Below are 18543 nucleotides of genomic sequence, written 5' to 3' on the forward strand. Positions count from 1 at the left end.
CTGGTCCCAAGTGAATATACAAACTGCTGGTTGTTTTCTGAAAGAAAAAAGGAAACAGAGCACTAGAAGTCAGAAAGACTGCTTTTCCAAAGTGTCAGAAGAAGCAAAATGCATGTGGAAAATATTTGTGTAGAAGAGGTATCATAAAGTTATAGATTTGGAGAACTGGTGAGAGTAAAAGATTTTCAGTTTGGTGAGTCATGCCAATTATCTTATCTGCAGTTTGTTCTACAGAATTGAACTGTACAGAAGATACAGACAAGAAAACTCACTTTTCATTCTGTTTGTGTTAAATACTACTCTGTAAAAAAGTTAATGTACTGAGAAGAAAAATATCTTCGTGTTTTCTCTCCTCAAACCTTTATGAAACTGAAAAGCATCTTAATTTATTTTGTGTGTGAAGTATGCTAGGTAAATTTGTCACCTGGAGGCATCTGCAACAACAAAATACTCTCAGCATGTAAATCTTTGCATCTTGATAAGATGCTGCCTTTACTATTGTTTGACAATGAAAAATCTTGTCTTCATTTTAATTTCTTAGAGGTATAGGAATATGATCATAGAAAAGAAATTTTAGCTTGCAGCGGTATTCAAGTGCATTATTTCAAATACTGTACGATGAAATGCAGTCTTTTTATACACAGTTTTGCGAAGTCCTAGTTGCCTCAACTGTAGTTTAACAGCTGAATTGTTTAGGATTTTTTTCAAGTTTCTGACTAAAACTGAGCTTTAATTCATATTTTTTAAAGTTTCAGCCTGCTGCCCTTAGATAATTTATAATTTCAAGAGTGATTTTCCTTGAACCTAGCCCATGTAGTAGATTTCAGTGAGATGGAGTAGTTAGCTCTGAAAACTGAAGGCATTTATATATGTAGAACCAAATGAAAAAGGAAAACTGTATATATGAAGACCTACATATCATATATCTAAAGTTGTACGTCTTTATATTTAAAATCATAGAATAGTTTGGGTTAGATGGGACCTTAAACATCATCTAGTTCCAAGCCCCCTGCCATGGGCAGGGGCACATCCACTAGACCAGGCTGCCCAAGGCCCCGTCCAGCCTGGCCTTGAACACCTCCAGGGATGGGACATCCACAGCTTCCCTGGGCAACCTCTTCCAGTGCCTCACCACTCTCATCGCAAAGAAATTCCTCCTTATATCTAGTCTAAATCTGCCCCTCTCCAATGTATACCCATTCCCCCAAGTCCTATCACTACAAACCTTTGTTGTTGTGGTACACTGAAAAATAGCAATATAGCTGTAGAGTGTAACTTTAAGGAAGAAACATCAGTCAGTAAAGTAAAAAAGGTCTGAATGAGACTGTTTAAAAAAATTCCAGAAGTCTGGAAGGGTACAGATTATATTCAGAAAATAGCACTACATTTTTTAATTTTCAGTGTTTCAGAAAAAAAAAAAGGCTAAATTTCGAATGAAGAGTTATCTGCTAGCTCTTCTTCAATGCATTCACTCTTTCTTTTCACACTCCATATGCTTGATTTGTTACCCGTATGCAGTTATAAGAGCTCCTAGCTGTTATCCTCTTTTGGAGGAGTTTTGGCATGAAAAGATATGCTAATCAACATAACCTCCTCAAAGTTACTGTGGAAACAAGGGTCCTGTGAAAAAAATATCAAGGTATTGCATTCCCAGCAAAGCTCTACAGCATTTGGCAAAATCTTGAAAGCAGAACAGAATTACCAGCTGCAACGTGTGTTTGTTGCAGAGTGGGTCTTCAGGAAGGACGACTGCTTCTTTTTGGAGATCAGCAACTGGACAGTTTCCTCTGGATCTGAACTCATTCAGTCTGACATTGGATCTTGCTTTCTTAAGAACCATGGCTTAATTAGGGAGATGCAAGTGTGGCTTCACCAGAAAACTGCTAACAAAAGAGATTAACATGTAGTCCCAAAGCATGTGGCATAGCCAAGCTCATACCCACATTATTTTTTTTATTCAGTGAAAGCAGAAGGAGGAAAGGATATAGCTCGCAGGGGCACGGGAAGAGGTTTGGGAACAGTCTGACTCCGAACAGAAACTCCTTTCTGGAGCTGCAGGTGGTCAGATCTGAAAGATGTGCTAAATGCAGCCAAAGAGGGGTCTTTGGGGAAAGTGAGGCCTGCAGTATTTTAGGACTACATGGTAATGTTTTGGAGCTATGGTGTATTGTCTGCTTCAGGAACTCTTCTGGAGCAGAAGCTGCCTACCTGATTCCACACTTCATATTCCTCAACATTGTTTCTCATGTGGTCCCTTAATAGGGTAATGCTGTGGCACTATTGGTGCATTTATTGAGTTCAAAGTATCTGAAATGTGAGATTTTGTTCTGTCTAATGAATTAGTGTAATTTGCTTTTTATAGTCTTCTTCAGTTGAGAGCTTATGAAAATTAAAATAGGAATGACATGGTTCTTTCTGGACAAATGTTACACTACTTATGTTCTCAGTTATTAATATTCCTTGTCAGTCTCCCTCCTTTCATTTCCCTTTCTTTCAGTCCTGCTTTCCTTCTCATATTTCATAAGCTTTGGACCTTTGTTTGACAATTTAATTACACTATCTAAAATCAAGCTACCACTATCTAAGGGTTGTGGTCGAATCCTAGGTCACAAGTGAGCCTCATAGTTGCAAATGTATGCATTGAATAAATGGGTAAGCAAAGAAAAATTGACAAGTTTGACTGAATTTTCTTTTTGAGGTTGGTGGGTTCATTCACACTTAAAAAAGGACAAATTAGCCAGATCAAAACTGAAGATGATACTACCTTGACTCTGTGAAATGAAATACGTGAACTTTGTTCAGTTTTGAGCAGCAGAATTAAAGTGCAGAAATGATCATGCAATGCTATAGGAACATTTAATAAAATAAGATGTAGTCACTCAGAGAAAATGTAATTCTGTGGTATTTCTTTGATCAATTACACTTTCACCAGTGTGGATGTGGCTCACTTTATTACTTCCACCTTTCATCTAATTAACCTGTTCTGATGATACAGCCTCTTGTAAAGGAAATTCTGCAACATTCAGAAATCTGATTTGCTCATGAGATAACTGGCACAATTTCAGTTTGATCGTTTTATACTCTGAATGTGTCTTTTTAAACAAATCATAAATGGTGTCTTGACTCTGAATGACACATCATATTAGCATTAAATCACTACTTGCTGCTTCTCATTTCAAAGTCTGCACTCACCGATCTGCAGCTTGACATGAAGTATGCAGTATCTGCCTTTAAAAATGCAGGAAGCTCAGTTCATATCTTTACTTTAGAAATCATTCCTGAAGGAGACAGTTTGGCTATAGCTTTGAATCTCTTTTTGTATTACTTATTTCATCTTCATACCTGTAGTAAACTGCAAATCAACTTAGAATTATTATTAAGGAACCTTGCAAGATTCTGTCACTAGCATGCAGCCGTAAGTCTTAGTATTATATAGTTTTTTAAACTTTTTAACAGAATTCTCTGTTTCAGATTATTATAGGAATTTAAACTCTTTACAGTATTGCGAGTTTCTTGCAGTGGAAGCTTGCCTTAAGTAGCGCTTGAAGTAAGAGGATGGTGCAGGTACTAAATTGAATATTTTCTTAGTTAGCTTTGATATCAGTATGTTAAGATTTTCTCAGCTGAATTTATCACCAAGTTATGCATAAGTAGTTACTTAAGTGTGACCACCCAGTTATAGGTTATAATAAGAAAGGTTGACTTTGGTAGTGTATTCAGCATGAATCATGCTAAATAATTGTATCTGAAATCAAACTTAACATAAAAGCCAGTAGGTTTGATTAATTTTAGATCTTGTTTGGCCTAACCTAAGAACAGTGTCTTGGATTCTTGCATGGAGTTCATGATCATACCCGGAGCTTCCTATATTTTAGAGTGATATAAAAAAGGAAAATAAATAATTCAATAATCAATAAAGATTAATAGTAATTCAATTATAAATTTTAAAACCAGAGATAAATAAAAGTTATGTCCTCCAGCAGTTTATGCTGCTGAATTTATATTTCTGGCAGTATTTATAGATGAGTGACTTCAAATGTGTAAGTCATCCCATAGAGGTTAGTGGAACTTTCAGGTGCAGAAATTATTGCAGAATTATCATCATCATCACTTCAGACATTTATTTTGAACATTGTGGAGAGCTTTTTTGTATTTTAGGAAATACTGTTAAGCTGAGGTAGTTGCTTTATAGGCTGTCAAATGATAACAAAGAGTAGCCTAGATGACTGTTTTATGACTTGTTTTTAATAATTTTTATGTAAAGTTTTAAAACACAGTCATGAGGATATGCAGTATAAAGCATGGATGATAACTCCATCAAGGTATAAGTTTAGCTTTAGACGATTTGTAACCATATTGTGAGTAGGCTAAACCTACTCAACCATGCTATGTTGTTTTTAAAATGTATGCTGTCCAATGGGAGAGGGGGATTCCTAAAGTGATGTTAAAAGAACGCAAGTAGTAATTCGATTCTCCCTTTAGGACATTAATCTTTTAACAGCAGTATCAGATAAAATTGGAATTGATAATTCAATCATTCAAGAAGCGAATTTGTATTTGGCAGAAAATGGTTGGAAACATCTGCAACAAGTGCTCAAAACTGTTGTGCTGAATAGATGTAGAAAATATCCGTAAAGTTTCAGAGAATATTCATTAAATACAGTACTTATTAAGCAATTTGGGAACTCCACCAAATTAATTACACTGGTTGGAAGTCACCTCAAAATACAGACTTTCTTCCTTAGAAACCAATACACAAGGAAAAAAATTAATAAAAAGCTTTTGTATTTTCTAGTTAATAGAAGATGTACAGTACTTGCTTTTCCTTTTTTTTATGCATAGCTTTTAGTGAAGTTAATAGCACCTGCACTATAAAGTTCCTCATTATAAACCTATAAATCTCTTTCAAAAACATAAAATGCAGTGAGAGCTATTAACCAGTAGTGTAGTGTATTTATTAGGATCATGAATCCCTGATTTGTAATTTAGAAAAGTGCCAGCTCAGTGAAGAGCTTGTTTACTGGCAGGTGCATATATTTTTGTATATGTCTTTTCTCATAAACCACTCTGAGTTGGTTTTGTTGATCACTGAGTCTTAGCTTTTACAGACACGATTTGTTGCCTTATCTCATAAATCCATTGTAAGCAGACCAGTCTTGGTATTTCTCATCACAGAGGCAGCCAAACTTGACTCCCAAGTTTTCTGAGTATGGCTATCAACAGTCTTACAAGAATAAAGTGTATTTTTTCATACCATGCATTTAATTATATATATGGTTTTGTGCAAGTGTTCATCATTTGTACATAATATTTCCAGCTTGATAGTTTAAATCACCATCCCAGAGTGAAGCTCCATCTTCTGATATCTCTTTATTGCTCATAAGTCAAACTCAGAAAGAGTCACTACACAGGTTGACATTCAAGAAATGTGACACTGTTGTGCAGTAACTTAAAATCATATAGAAATAGAAGGGCTATTCTTGTGACAGCGGAGACCTTCCTTTAGATGCTTTACATAGCTTACCATATAACTTAAGCTTGGGTTATTTTTTTCTTTTTTTCCCCTCTGTAGTTACAGACATTGCCTTTACTTGCCAATGAGAAAGATAACTCTGGCAAGACTGGAGAAGACAATGTGATGTTGTTCATACATATAGTTTACTAGATGTATACCTTAACAGAAACTTGTCAGTCAACTTCTATAACTGTTTTTGTGATATACAAAGAAAATAATATATATATGAGCTCCTTTTCAGAGTCAATAAAGGCAGTGATAAGGAAAAGCATAATGTAAGTTTTATTAGAACATTTTCTATTAAAAATAATTCTAATGACAGTAAAAATCAATAGTGTTGATGGAAAATACCAGCATTACTAGAATTAGCAATTTAGTAATTTCTTCACTGAAAGGGCTGTCAAGCATTGGAATAGGCTACCCAGGGAAGTGGTTAGATATCCCTGGAATATTAAAAGATGTGTAGATGTGGTGGATAGGGATGTGGCTTTGTCATGGACTTGGCAGTATGAGGTTTAGGGCTGGACTTGTTGATCTTAGAGGTCTTTTCCAACCTAAACGATTGTATGATGCTATGGTTCTATTCCTACTAGTAACTTATATTTAAAGAAAAAAAAATCAGTGGTATCACCTAGTACTGTTTTTACCTCTTTTCAAGCTTTTTGCCAATATGGCAAAAGAAAATATTCCAGGGGATAGATTTTAGGCATTTATTACTCCAACACAGCATCAGGAAGTACTGAAATATATTTACTATTGCTGCTGTTGGGCCCAGAGTAGAACTATATAATTCGTCCAGGAAAAAAAAAAACAAAACAAACCAAAACAAAACTCAAAATGTTACTGTTCTCTAAATATATGTAAATGCTTCATATTGGAATTATGGCCATGTTGACCTATTATTTTACAGATCTATTCTTCTTGTTTTTAGAAATTTCCATAGGTAACTATAGCCATTGCCTGTTACATGTGTAAATGAGCAGTGATTTATACCAGAAGACACTTCTGCTTTGAGAAAGGGATAGCAGCACACTGCACAGGCCCTCCTTGGAAGTGAGGGCCACAGGGCTCCCTCTGAGGACAGCCTTACAGAAGGAGTGGGGAAGGAAAAGGTGAGGAAGGAAATGGTGTGAAAGCAAGGCTAATTCAACCTGTTTAATGCAAGACATCTAGGGAAAACAATACACACTTCCACAGGGAATGAGAAATCTTTAGATCTAGACCTCCAGAAATAATTCTAAGACCTGGAAGCATTATATCTGCAATCCAGACTCACATTTTTTTATGAGTTTTGGGGTTGTTGCTTTTTTACAGGTTTGGGGGTAAAGGTGGGCAAAATTATTTGAGGCTTGCACAGATACGCCCAGAGATTTCTTTAAATTTCCACCTATCGTCAATGTAATTCAACTTACTGTGGCTCCATGCATACAGCAGAGGCCAGGGAATGCCTTATTTTGTACGCTTTTTGAGAAGAAACTGAGAGAGAAATGTATTCACGAGGATCTGGATTTAGACAGATGCCTCACCGTCTTCCTTATACTAAAGAGAATAAGCACAACCAAATATGACACAGTCTTTGCCTGCTTTCTTCCCAGCTCCATCTGTTATAGATCTGGACAGAATTTCCTCAATGAGACAAGTATTCTCTTTGGGTGATAACTGTCCATATTATGTCAGCTGAAGCACACAGAATAAATAGGAACTAAAGAGAGTCTTGTCATTCTTGTAGGTAATAGCTGTTTAGCCATAATGAAAAAGTATTATCAAGCATCTTCAAGGCAAATACGGTGTCTATCAGACCCAGAATATAATGTTCTTTCAGTAAATAAACAAAGAGAAAGGTTGGCATTTGTTTTGTTTCTTTTATTCCAAAACTCTGGGTAAGGAAGATAATCACAAGTTAATCAGAGGTCAATGTCGTAAGCAGAAAGTCAAAAGTTGTGATTGTACTGGACAAATGTGTCCCAATAGCATATTTATAAGCTAACAGTAATTCTCTTATGGACCAATAGAATCTGTCTGGTTTATTACTGCATCCTTCTATATTTAAATGCTTTGATTAAGTCTGTAAAAGTGCACAGAAGCCTTTTAATTTGCAGTCAAAAATGTCCATTCAAAAAATAACTGTTACATTATGGCATAGATAGGGATTTACTTTGAAGCTGACCTTTAGTCGTAAAGGTCAAACTTTTAGCATAAAAACACTCCAAGGGCAAGAAACTTTGTTACATTCGGTTATTGATTTTTAAGACACTGACCCTTGCTAAGTATCACAGGCCATAGAGGGCATTGACAATAGTATAGCTATACAAAGATCTAAAAAAATTTGTTTGCTATTTGTTTATATCTTAATATAATAATAATGATAATAATAATAATAATAATAACAACAACAACAACAAGACCCTGAAGCAAAACCAAAACCCTAATGTGTAGGAATAACAATAGATTCAGATCTCAAGGACTACTGGGAATGGTGGACATCTGCAATTGTTGCAGCAAAGCTACTATCCTCTAAAAAGCTTTCATTTTCCTGTTGGCAGCGATTACTATGGCTGGCTGAATTTGTGGAAGCATAGTTTCTGTTAATTAGAGTGAGCTAAAAGTTTTCAGAGCAAACAATGTTCTGTTAGAAAATATTGACTTAAATAAATCCATGATATTGTAAGCAGATTACTTTTTAGACTGCAGGACTGCCTGCACTCCCAAGCCTGCAGCATCAGTAGTGCAGGGCACACCTACCCTGTGTCCTCCTTCAAACCAGGAGAACCCTTAAGTCAAGGATGATGTTGTGCTTGCTCTGCATGGCTTCCTTAATCCAGAGTCCTTTAAGGCTGAAGAACCTACTCTAAATGATTATTAGAATTATAGAAACATCTTGGTTGGAAAAGACCCTTAACATTATCAAGACCAACTGTTAGCATTGCCAAATCCACCACCAAGTCGTGTCTCTAAACACCACATATACACGTCTTTTAAATACATCCCAAAATGGTGACTCAACTACTTCCCTGGACAGCCTGTTCCAGTGCTTGATATTGCTTTCTGTGAAGATATTTTTCCTAATATCCAATATAAACCTTCCCTGCAGCAGCCTGAGTCCATTTCCTCCGGTCCTGTAGCTTTTTACTTGGGAGAACAGACCGACATCAACCTCGCTACAACCTCTTTCAGGTAGTTGTGGAGAGAGTTAAGGTCTCCCCTCAGCTTCCTTTTCTCTAAATGAAACAACCCCAGTTCTCACAGTTGCTAAGACTTGTTCTCTAGATCCTTCACCAGTTTTGTAGCCCTTTTTGGACACACTCCAGCACCTCTTTCTTGTGGTGAAGAAAAAGAAAACACAGTATTCAAGGTGTGGCCTCACCAGTGGTGAGAACAGGAGGATGATCTTTTCCCTAGTGCTTCTGTCCACACTATTTCTGATACAAGCCAGGATGCTATTGGCCTTCTTGGCCACCTGGGCGCAATGCTGGCTCATATTCAGCCAGCTGTTAACCTGCACAGGGGTAACAGGACGTAATTTTTTTCATGGTTTGGACTATCTTGCATTGAGTGATCTCTGTCCATTTTACTTGAAGCCATTTTACTTCTTTGCATGCTTCTCTGTGGAAAAAAAAAAAACCAAACAAAAAAACCCAAGGATTTTTTTATCCCCTAAAATGTCAAAGACACACAAACTTGGAGAAAGTCCTTTGCTTTTTCTGTCATGACTTGTGTAACAGTAAGTTTAATAGTTGAGAGCTGGTAGGGACAGTTCTTTGCAGTGGTTATTGCTAAATAGAAATAAAGACAGGTGTCAGAGTTTCTGGCCCTGAAATTTTGTGAATAGCCTTGATCCAGTATGAAAGCAGGACTCTAAAGTATTTATAAACTGTAGCCTCCATTTTTGCACCCTGTTTTTGTTTGTTTGTTTGTTTAAGTGACTAGGAAAGTGATTAGGCTGATGAGTATCTCAGTAAAGAGCCTCTGGCACAAGGACCAAAATCTTACCACTGACGCGCCCATTACAACCTCTGACACAACCTATATCATGGTTGTCTTTGGGAACTGTTTCTGACTGGCACTGCAGGAAAGCATGCCATTATTAATGAGAAGACACAAAGGCAGCTTCATCTGTTTAATGGTAGCATAAAAAGGTTTCCTTGAACTGACTGAAGCCATATGAATAACAGAAGAGCGCTGTGATTAAGGAGTTCTAAGCAGTTGTTGCTAAGTTCAGCATTTTAGAAACATGGATTTTATACACGACAATACAATGGTCAGTAAGGGATCTGCATGGCTTTAAAACATATTTGACAGTGCAATCAAATGGCACTACTGTAGCTCATGCAGCTTTAATTTATGCTTAATGTGTACTAGCAATGGTCTAACTATCTTAAGAACTAGTCTTGGAAGTACAGCATACCCAGTTAGCCCCAGGCAACTACCTCCGCTCTGTCCTGTTATGATTGGATTTCTGTGGGTGCATGGACTAAGTAATGCAAATCTATCTTTGATATATCATGTGCTGCAATCACATCCTTGGATTTCAGCTTTATGTGACAAATGTTGATTAAAGTCTTTATAAATGCATGACTGTTTACAATTTCATCCTGTTATCTTAATAATAAAGTTGTTCTGAGAGCAGCTGAAATGCAAAACCTGCTTGTACTGTTTTATGGTCATGGTAAAGCAATGTGCTGCTTGTATTGTACTTCTCACTATATAAGATATTTCTGCTATTATAGTAGGGGACATAATAAATAGCAAAAAATCATTTGTGGGGGAGGGGAAGTTGGCTGCTGTTCCCAGATGGAAACATGCTTTGAAATCAGAAAATTGCAGCCCTGTAGCCAGCAAGATGATGAAGCTATATAGTGCTGAATCACAGCCTTACCATTTGCTTTTCACAAGGCACTGAGCACACCAGTAATACCCCCCCCAAGAGGTAACTAAAGATTCTTCTCACAAACTATGCTATCAAAAAACAATTGTCTGACTGTGTATGCTTGGAAAATAAAATGAACCTGAGTGCTGGAGTAGTTTAGTTAGGAAGACTCTAGGGATTTCAGCGCTTTCTTTAGCATCTGTATAGTCCTAGTCTGAACAGGTTTTCCTCGGCCTCCACTTCGTAACTTATTACTGAGGCCTTCCCAAGGACAACAGGGTCAGGGCTTCTTCTAAATGAATGTTCCCTGTGGGACTCATAATGAAGAGACTGTTAACTAATTATCAGTCTGTTTGGAAGGCATTCATTTTTTAATTGACCTCAAGGCACTCAAGGAATAAAAGGAATCTGAGCAAAGATTATTTGGGTCTAAGGCAAACAAATGAGTCGTTTCTTTCATGGAATAGTTGCACATATTTGTTGGAATCCACTGGATGTACAGGATTTTCATCTTCAATATCCCATTGGTTAAAATCAGAAGAGTTGTGTCTGATGACATGATCTGTACGTTACAGACAGCTTTCTCTCCATTTCTTCAGCCCATCATCACTTGTCAGGCCGATATTACAGAGGAATTAATTTAAATCATTATCTGTTTCCTTTTAGTTTAGAGTAGGAAAGTTCAATTCTGCAACTTGAATGTCAGGTGAAATTTTAGAAAGGCTGCTTGCAGGGCTATTTTACCCCACAGAGAAGATAATTAAAAAGTCAGAAGGAGCCTTAGGACTTTGTGGTTAGGGAACAGATTTTGTCAAACAAAATAATATCTTAATTTTCACTATTTGAATATTGGCTGAAATGGTGATACATGTTGCCAATTTAGTTTTAACTGCTAAGTAATTTAATGCAGAAATTATGATACTGCTGTTTGGATATTTTTTTTTTAAGTTAAAGATGATTGTGAGTCAAATTCTTCTACAGCACTGTTTTCTCTTTGCATGTATGAGTGACAGAAGGGTAAAAGCAGAGTAATTTTCTATAATGGAAAATTAACGTGTGATCATGAAGGATTCTCCCATGCTCCTGAATTCACCCGCAGAGCACTTAAATTGAAAACTTAAAAAAAGTAAATGTTCAGAAAAATCAATGCCAATATGGAAAAAAATCTGAAACTTGAAACAATGGGCAAGGATTAAAGCTGAATGAGGTTTTGTGGTGTTTTTTTATCTCTATTAATCATATTTTTCAAATAATTTATAATAGTATCTTAAAATAATTCTAAAATATGCAGAAAATGAGGTGGAAAATGATAATTTAGAAATAAAAGTCCAGCTGTTCCAGCCCTTTATAATTCTGAGAGGTAGGAATTATAGACCCATAGAACAACACAGGCTGAAAGTGACCCCAACAGTTAATCTGGTCAAATGCGTTGTAGGACAGGGAGCCTAGATGGGATTAATTAGGGCCCTGTCCGATCACATTTTTAGAACCTCCAGCAATGGGGACTCCACCACATCCCTGTGGAGGTTGTTTCAATGAATATAACTGGAATACTGCGATGAGTTCCCTCTGAGTCTTCTCATCTCCATGGAGAAAAGACCTAACTCCTTCAGTCTTTCCTTACAGGGCAAGTTTTCCAGCCCTTTGATCATCACAGTAACCTGCAGGATGAAGGATGCAGAGCGATCTTCTCTTTCTTTAGGTTCTCTTAATGTATACAGGGTGACCAAGTTGAAAGCACACATTGAATTTACCTTTTTTATTTATTCATTGTTGGATTTATGAAGCAGTGTGGTGACTATATGTTTCTATTCCTACTAGTCCTGCAGTTAGTCCTACCATTCTGTCAACATAACACTATCAGTCTTCTTAATTTATCATTAGGATAGAAACTATGAAATATTGACTGCAACAGAAATACTTGTTTCTGAAATTATTAGATTTGCAACATGACCTTTAAAAAATTCTGGCTAATGCAAAATATTTTATGTGATCATGCTTCCAGTTGTAATAATTTAACCAATGCTTGCCTCAGGTGTTCAGGAAATCTGGCAGTCAAATTGTTAAGGGTGATGTTATATTCCATTGTGTTTACTGCTCCTTCAGTTTCTGTCTTCTGCCAGTAGTTACCATGTTCAAATAATTTCTGGCATTTTGAGACACAGTAGAAATCTTTATCCGGCCTGAGAGTTGTAAGTAGGAATTTTTTAGACTCTCGTGAGTTTTGTAGCATGTTATGGGGACACCAAACTTCTATATATATGAATATAAAACAAATGCTTTATAAACTATTTTATCACACTTCAAAGCAACATTCTAGCAGGATTGCCAAATTCAGCTGCAAAACTTGCCAATTTGGATCATGTGAAGGCAGGTGTGAGTTTACAGCTGTAATAAAACTGAAATTGAATACTGCTAGCTGAATTTGTAGTAGGCAATTGATTTGGTTTATATAACATAAGCCACATGAGAAGAGATATGTAGGTCAGCATCTTCAGATGAAAGTGGTTAGAAGAGTTGTGGTAGGTCATGAGCAAGTGCTGAGATAATAGTAGTTTGGTCTGGCAAAATGCTGGTACAGTGTAACTCTGTTCGGTCAAACTGAGAAGACACCCAAGGAAACACCAGTCAGTTATACCCAATGCCACTTGTACCATAAGAATCTTTGCTAAAAATAACATAAGAACATAGACCATATGGAGTTTCCCAGGGCAAGAATTGGTACATTAGCTTCATGCATATTTTCAGCCTGCGACATACTTAAGGTGTGTAAATGCACAAATTAGTGATTAAATTCCTGTCAGAGCCATAGAACGAGATATTATAAAATAAAAATGGTAAATTATCCTGTTCAGGGAAACAGAGGAAGTACAATCATATAGCTGGCACTTATTTCCAATCCAAGCAGTCACTTATATCAGATGTTTGCAGAAAAGATTTAAAAAAGAAATCCAAAATAAATCACACATCCTTAAAAAAAAAAAGAAGTAATCAACAAACAAGCCTACTTCTATTTTGAGAAAATCCTGTCTCTTTTTTTAGGTTCAAGGAGAGAACTAATGACCTGGTAATTCTAACATGAGTTGAAGGTGGCATTTGAAAAAGAATAAACACACAATGGTCATCACTGCTTTTAAAAAGGAAACTAAGATTAAGCATAAATAAACTGTTAGCAAGTTTCCATTCACCATTTCCAGGAAAGGGCCCAAGTTTTCATTGTGACCCTGCAGCCAGTCATGGTCAGTACAGACATACTAGGGCTTGTGAGCCACATTTTCGAAAGAATTAATCTTTGTAAACAGAGCAATGCAAAATGTTTTGGTTTGCCTATAATCTAACTTGAGCCTCTAGTGCAGGAAACAGGAGAAGGAAAAAAATCTTTAAGCAGAATAAGGCTAGTACAATATTTACATTATTATTTCTTTTTGCCAAAATGTGGGGAATATATGGCAGAGGAGGAGTAAAAGAGACTAGAAATGTTGCTTTAAAAAAGATGATTATAATGTAGCAAAGTTTTTTGATGAAGGCAGGTGGTTGGTATAGATGATTTAGGAAGATATACCTCACGAGGAGAGGAAAGCAATGAGGTGGTGCAGAAGTTGTGAGAGTGGTTTTCATATTTCAGCAGTCAAAAGCCTCATGAATCAATGAAGAACCAGTGAATTAAAAAGAAGAAACTTAATGAAAATACATGTATAAAAATAAGTGCAGTAGGAATCTGAATGAGTTTGTAGCAGCCAAGCTGGGAAGTAATTTTTGTAGCATAAAGTGCAACCATAAATAAATAAGCATGAGAAAAATGAATATTGCTACAAAAATGACTGCTATACTGAGTTCAATATGCTTTAATTTGTCATAATACTCAGCATAACATAATGTCTTAAAAATCTAGACCTATGGCTGTTACTCACTAAGCACAGTGACTTGATGATTGGCATTAGTTCAGCTGATGATCTGGTAATTCTAAAGAACAAAGCACGACATAAAAGAAAAAAGCTTGACATGAACAGAGAACTGTATTTATTTAGAAAAAAAATAGACAGCAACAGCATTAAAGGACATTGTCATTATAGAAAGCATGGACAATCACTGTGGCTGGAAATGGGATAGTAGGTCTATCTAATGCTTTTTAGTGAGCAAAAATCCTGGGTTTATTGAAGAAGAGGGTTACAGACTTTATGGATTGTGTATATTTTTTTATATAATCAATCACATGGTACTGTTTCTAATAACACTCTTTTTCAGCTTTCTCTGTTTTTCTGACAACTAATAAAAACCCAGAACACTAATGTTACTAGAATATTTCTTGTCTTTTTGTGATACCTCCACAGTCACGTTATCTATTGAATTGTTTCAGATTAATGTGACAGCGATGTAAAGGGTAAAGCAACCATTATTTTGCCATTATCATTTATGTTTGACAGCAGCTGGCTTACCAGTCCCCATATGTGTTGTTTATGGCTTAGATGCGTGATTTTGAGAATGAAGAGGAATTAATTTATTGTGTTGGGAGGGTGTAGTCAACATGGGAAATAATCCTTACAATATTTTGATTGTCACGGGATATCTCTTTTTCCAGGTTTATACAGTGTTTCTTATCATGCTGCTTTTTTGTCATGACTGGGATTTGTGGGTAGCACTGCCAAACAGTAACTGATAATAATGAAATGGTCCTTCCTGAAGATGTATTGCTGTGAGCTTTTAAAAAGTCTTGAGACTGCTAAAAGACAGGTCATGGCATTATAATTCACGTATTATGAACTCTTGCAGAAAAAACAAATTAAGCGGTGGGTCAGGACTGAGGAATGACTAAATTTCTAGTTAAAAGACTGCATTCAAAAGCTTAAAACAAAAATTGGAATAGGGTGAAGGCAGTGTTTATTCTAAGCATGAACAAACCTCTTTTTGATGCTGTTTTCAAAATGATGCCACAGCTAAATGTATGATACCCTTGGGAAGCATAAACCTTAGGGTCTGATTCTCCTCTCTACATAATAAGAATGGTGAAAAGTAGCATTAAAGTAGGTATAAATTGCATTTAAATCTTCTTTATGGTTCAGTAGTGGTAGAAAGGAGCCTTGATATAAATGAGAATCAGGTCCCCACTATTTATTTAACCCCTGGGCTTTGTATATCATTTTATTTGCACCTTTAAGAGATTTGCAGAGGGATTTTTAATCAGGGTTCGGTGTATGGAAACCTAAATGTTTTCATTGCCTTACAAGTAACTTTAATCATAGAGGCAGATCATTCTTTTTATTTCTCAAGAGGGAATAGTAGAATTTTCTGCCTTTGTACAAACTGAGCTAAATGTTTCTGACACCCATGGTACAGTGTCAATTGAAAATTCACATTTCATGTAATAACAGACCATTTTAATTTCATGAGCTAAAGAATTGGTTTCCAATTGCAAATTGTACCAAAGCAATATTGTCAGAAGAACTGCCACAGTGCTTCAAGAGATAAATCTATTGAATTAAGTAAGAGGTTTTCATTACCTTTTACATTACATTTCCATATAACATAAGCATTAATTAAACTCTTCATTGCTTTCTCCTATTCAGCAGAGCATTTGCACAGTCTAACAAGAGATGCTACACAAGAAAACATGTGGCACACAAATATAGTCATTAAAATACACTTATCCAAGTAGAAGGGAAGAAAGAGTAGAAGGGGAAACTGTTTTGTGTGCTTGGATGAGTGGACTGGGACAAAAATACATAGTTTCTGATTTTAAGGTTTTGACAGCAAGACAGCTTTGATGACTTGTAACAGGTCAACTCAGTAGGTATTTCTCCAGGCATTTTGAATACAATCTGAAAGCAATTGAATTTTAAAGTATATATGTGCTTATGAGGAAGGTTTTTTCAGCATGTTGAATCACTTCTGGCATGAGACAATTCTACCTTTTGAAGCATCAAAACAACTCTGCAAAATGCGCCTCCCCTCCTTTATGAGGAATGCCCAATTACAGGCATTAAAAGTGGCCCAAATCAAGTGGTCAAACCTTAAAGAGCTCTTTGAGTATCCCACATTCCTTACCTGAAGAGACATCAAGTATATTTTGTTCTGACCAATTTCTATCTGTATTCCAATATTTCTAATTCAGTTTTCTTGCTATTCCAGGGGAACATTTGAGAATCTGCCCTCAGGAATATACATGTTGCACCTCAGAAATGGAGGACAAGTTAAGCCAGCAGAGCAAATTGGAGTTTGAAAACTTGGTGGAAGAGACAAGTCATTTTGTACGCACCACTTTTGTGTCCCGGCACAAGAAGTTTGACGGTAGGCTGGTTATAATTTACTTATTATCAAGGTTATGTGATTTAAAAGTCAGTTCTCCAGAATGAATTCCAATGTTCTTTTCTTTACAATTAGATATCATATTTGCAGTTGTCGGTTTGGCTAAGGTAAGGGTTAACTTGCAGCTGGTATGCTTATCAGCCTTGTGAGTATTGCCTTTAATTACAATAACATCAAGAATCGGACTGTTGAACGCCTGCAGGCTTGGCTAATGTTGAAATAAGAGATTAGATATGCATAAAGAGGTTTATAGTTTTTGTCTCCTAATTTCAAATGCAAAATTTAGGTTTGCAATTATGTTCACTGTTGCAAGATGAACTGTGGGTCTCCCATGATTTTCATTATTGCAAAGCATTTTTTTTTGTAGCCTGACTTTTTTTAGCTTTAAGGCTGCAGTTTTTCCCTGCATGATTTTCTTGTGATGTACAGTGTTGCTTAGGGGGCTTCTGGCATCTAAACACTCAGGCATCAGTTGCATTTGAGAGGATTGTCATGCAAACCACCTAAGCAGTATTGAACACATCTTTCTTATTTAGGATTGGCAAGGACAGTTTGGGGGTTTTATTTGTTTTTTAATCAGTGCTCCAATTTCTTCTGGTCCTCAGCCTTTGTAAGATCTCTGCAAGATCAAGCGTTCAGTGTCATGACTAAATACTTGTCTTTAATAGTCAACATTAAGCAGTTTTTATGGTTGTGTCCCTGTTTGCAAGTCACACTGTATTGAGCTTTTCTCATAAACTGCAGATTAACAAAGAGCCAAAAAGCTTCAGTGTGTTCAGCCATGGCTTTTTCTAAATGTGAAATCTAATTTTTTGTTGAATGTGTCTCTCTGCACATTCCTGCATATATGTAAGTAGAAAATACACTGGCACTAAGAGATATAAATCAGAGTTTCAACAAAGATTGCAGAGCTACATCTTTTCATGTAGGTGGAGAGCCTGTAAACTGGTGCAGTAAAGCTGGCTAACCCCAGGTAGTTGGGTATATGCACACATGTAAGAGAATGGCGGAAAGTTTATCCGTGAAGTCAGAAGCTTACTTAGAAACTCTGAAAAAAAGTGAAGATGTCACCTCTTTAGGGTAATTCTGATTCATTCTCCTTATCTAGTTAAAGATTTTTTTCCCTAATATTGATTATCCCAATATGACACAGAAGGGAAGATAAATTTTAAAAGGAGAGAATGGGAAATGTATAATATGAGGATGAGGTGGATGGTCATTTCAAAATAATCAGTATCTGGAATTTCCTTAATGGGTGCATGAGGATCCAGAGAATCTTCTTCTGAGAATCTTGCCTAAGAAAGAAAGCTGTGAAATGAGAAAAATTACTTTGAAACAGTAGAATTGTAATGTTCCTAGCAGAGATTGCAATACCTGTTTCAGCAATGGGACTCACAAACCCTTCTGAAAACTAGGAAAAGGAACAAAAAACATTTCCAGCAGACAGGAGACACACGATAGTGAAGAGTTCCAGCAGATATGGATTTTTCTTTTACCTCAAGGCTTTGGGTAGGACTAATCCAAATAAGCTGAAGTGTAATGATCAGCCATTTCCTGTTCCGAGCAAAAGACAAGCAACCTTGCTCCAGTTCTTGGACCCCCACTGTATACCTCAAAGCAGCTTAAAATATATTATACTCCCAGTGTAGCTGTAATAGTATCATCTTATTATCACTGATTCCCTTGCATACTCCCATTGCTGAGCAGCTGTTTCACAGAGAAGCCGATTTCTTTTAAGTATTGCTCCATCAGCAGCCAAAACCAGCCCTACCAGAAGGTTTTGTCATGAATGTTAATGAGCAGACAAGTAGCTGTTCAGTGGCATTTTCTCATTAATCCTTTGAATAACTACAGGAAA

The 18543-nt window shown here is 36.4% G+C and overlaps 1 protein-coding gene across 1 annotated transcript in view; it reads left to right on the forward strand.

Annotated features, from left to right (window-relative positions):
* The window catches only part of GPC6 (glypican 6), a 747001-nt gene that overhangs the window by 209974 nt on the left and 518484 nt on the right, over window positions 1-18543 (forward strand). Inside the window, exon 2 of the mRNA XM_069878658.1 lies at window positions 16509-16667. Coding sequence (XP_069734759.1) covers window positions 16509-16667 — 159 coding nt within the window. The remainder of the gene's footprint in view (window positions 1-16508; window positions 16668-18543) is intronic.

The sequence above is a fragment of the Phaenicophaeus curvirostris genome, chromosome 1, assembly GCF_032191515.1.
Source record: "Phaenicophaeus curvirostris isolate KB17595 chromosome 1, BPBGC_Pcur_1.0, whole genome shotgun sequence".
Taxonomy (NCBI): Eukaryota; Metazoa; Chordata; class Aves; order Cuculiformes; family Cuculidae; genus Phaenicophaeus; species Phaenicophaeus curvirostris.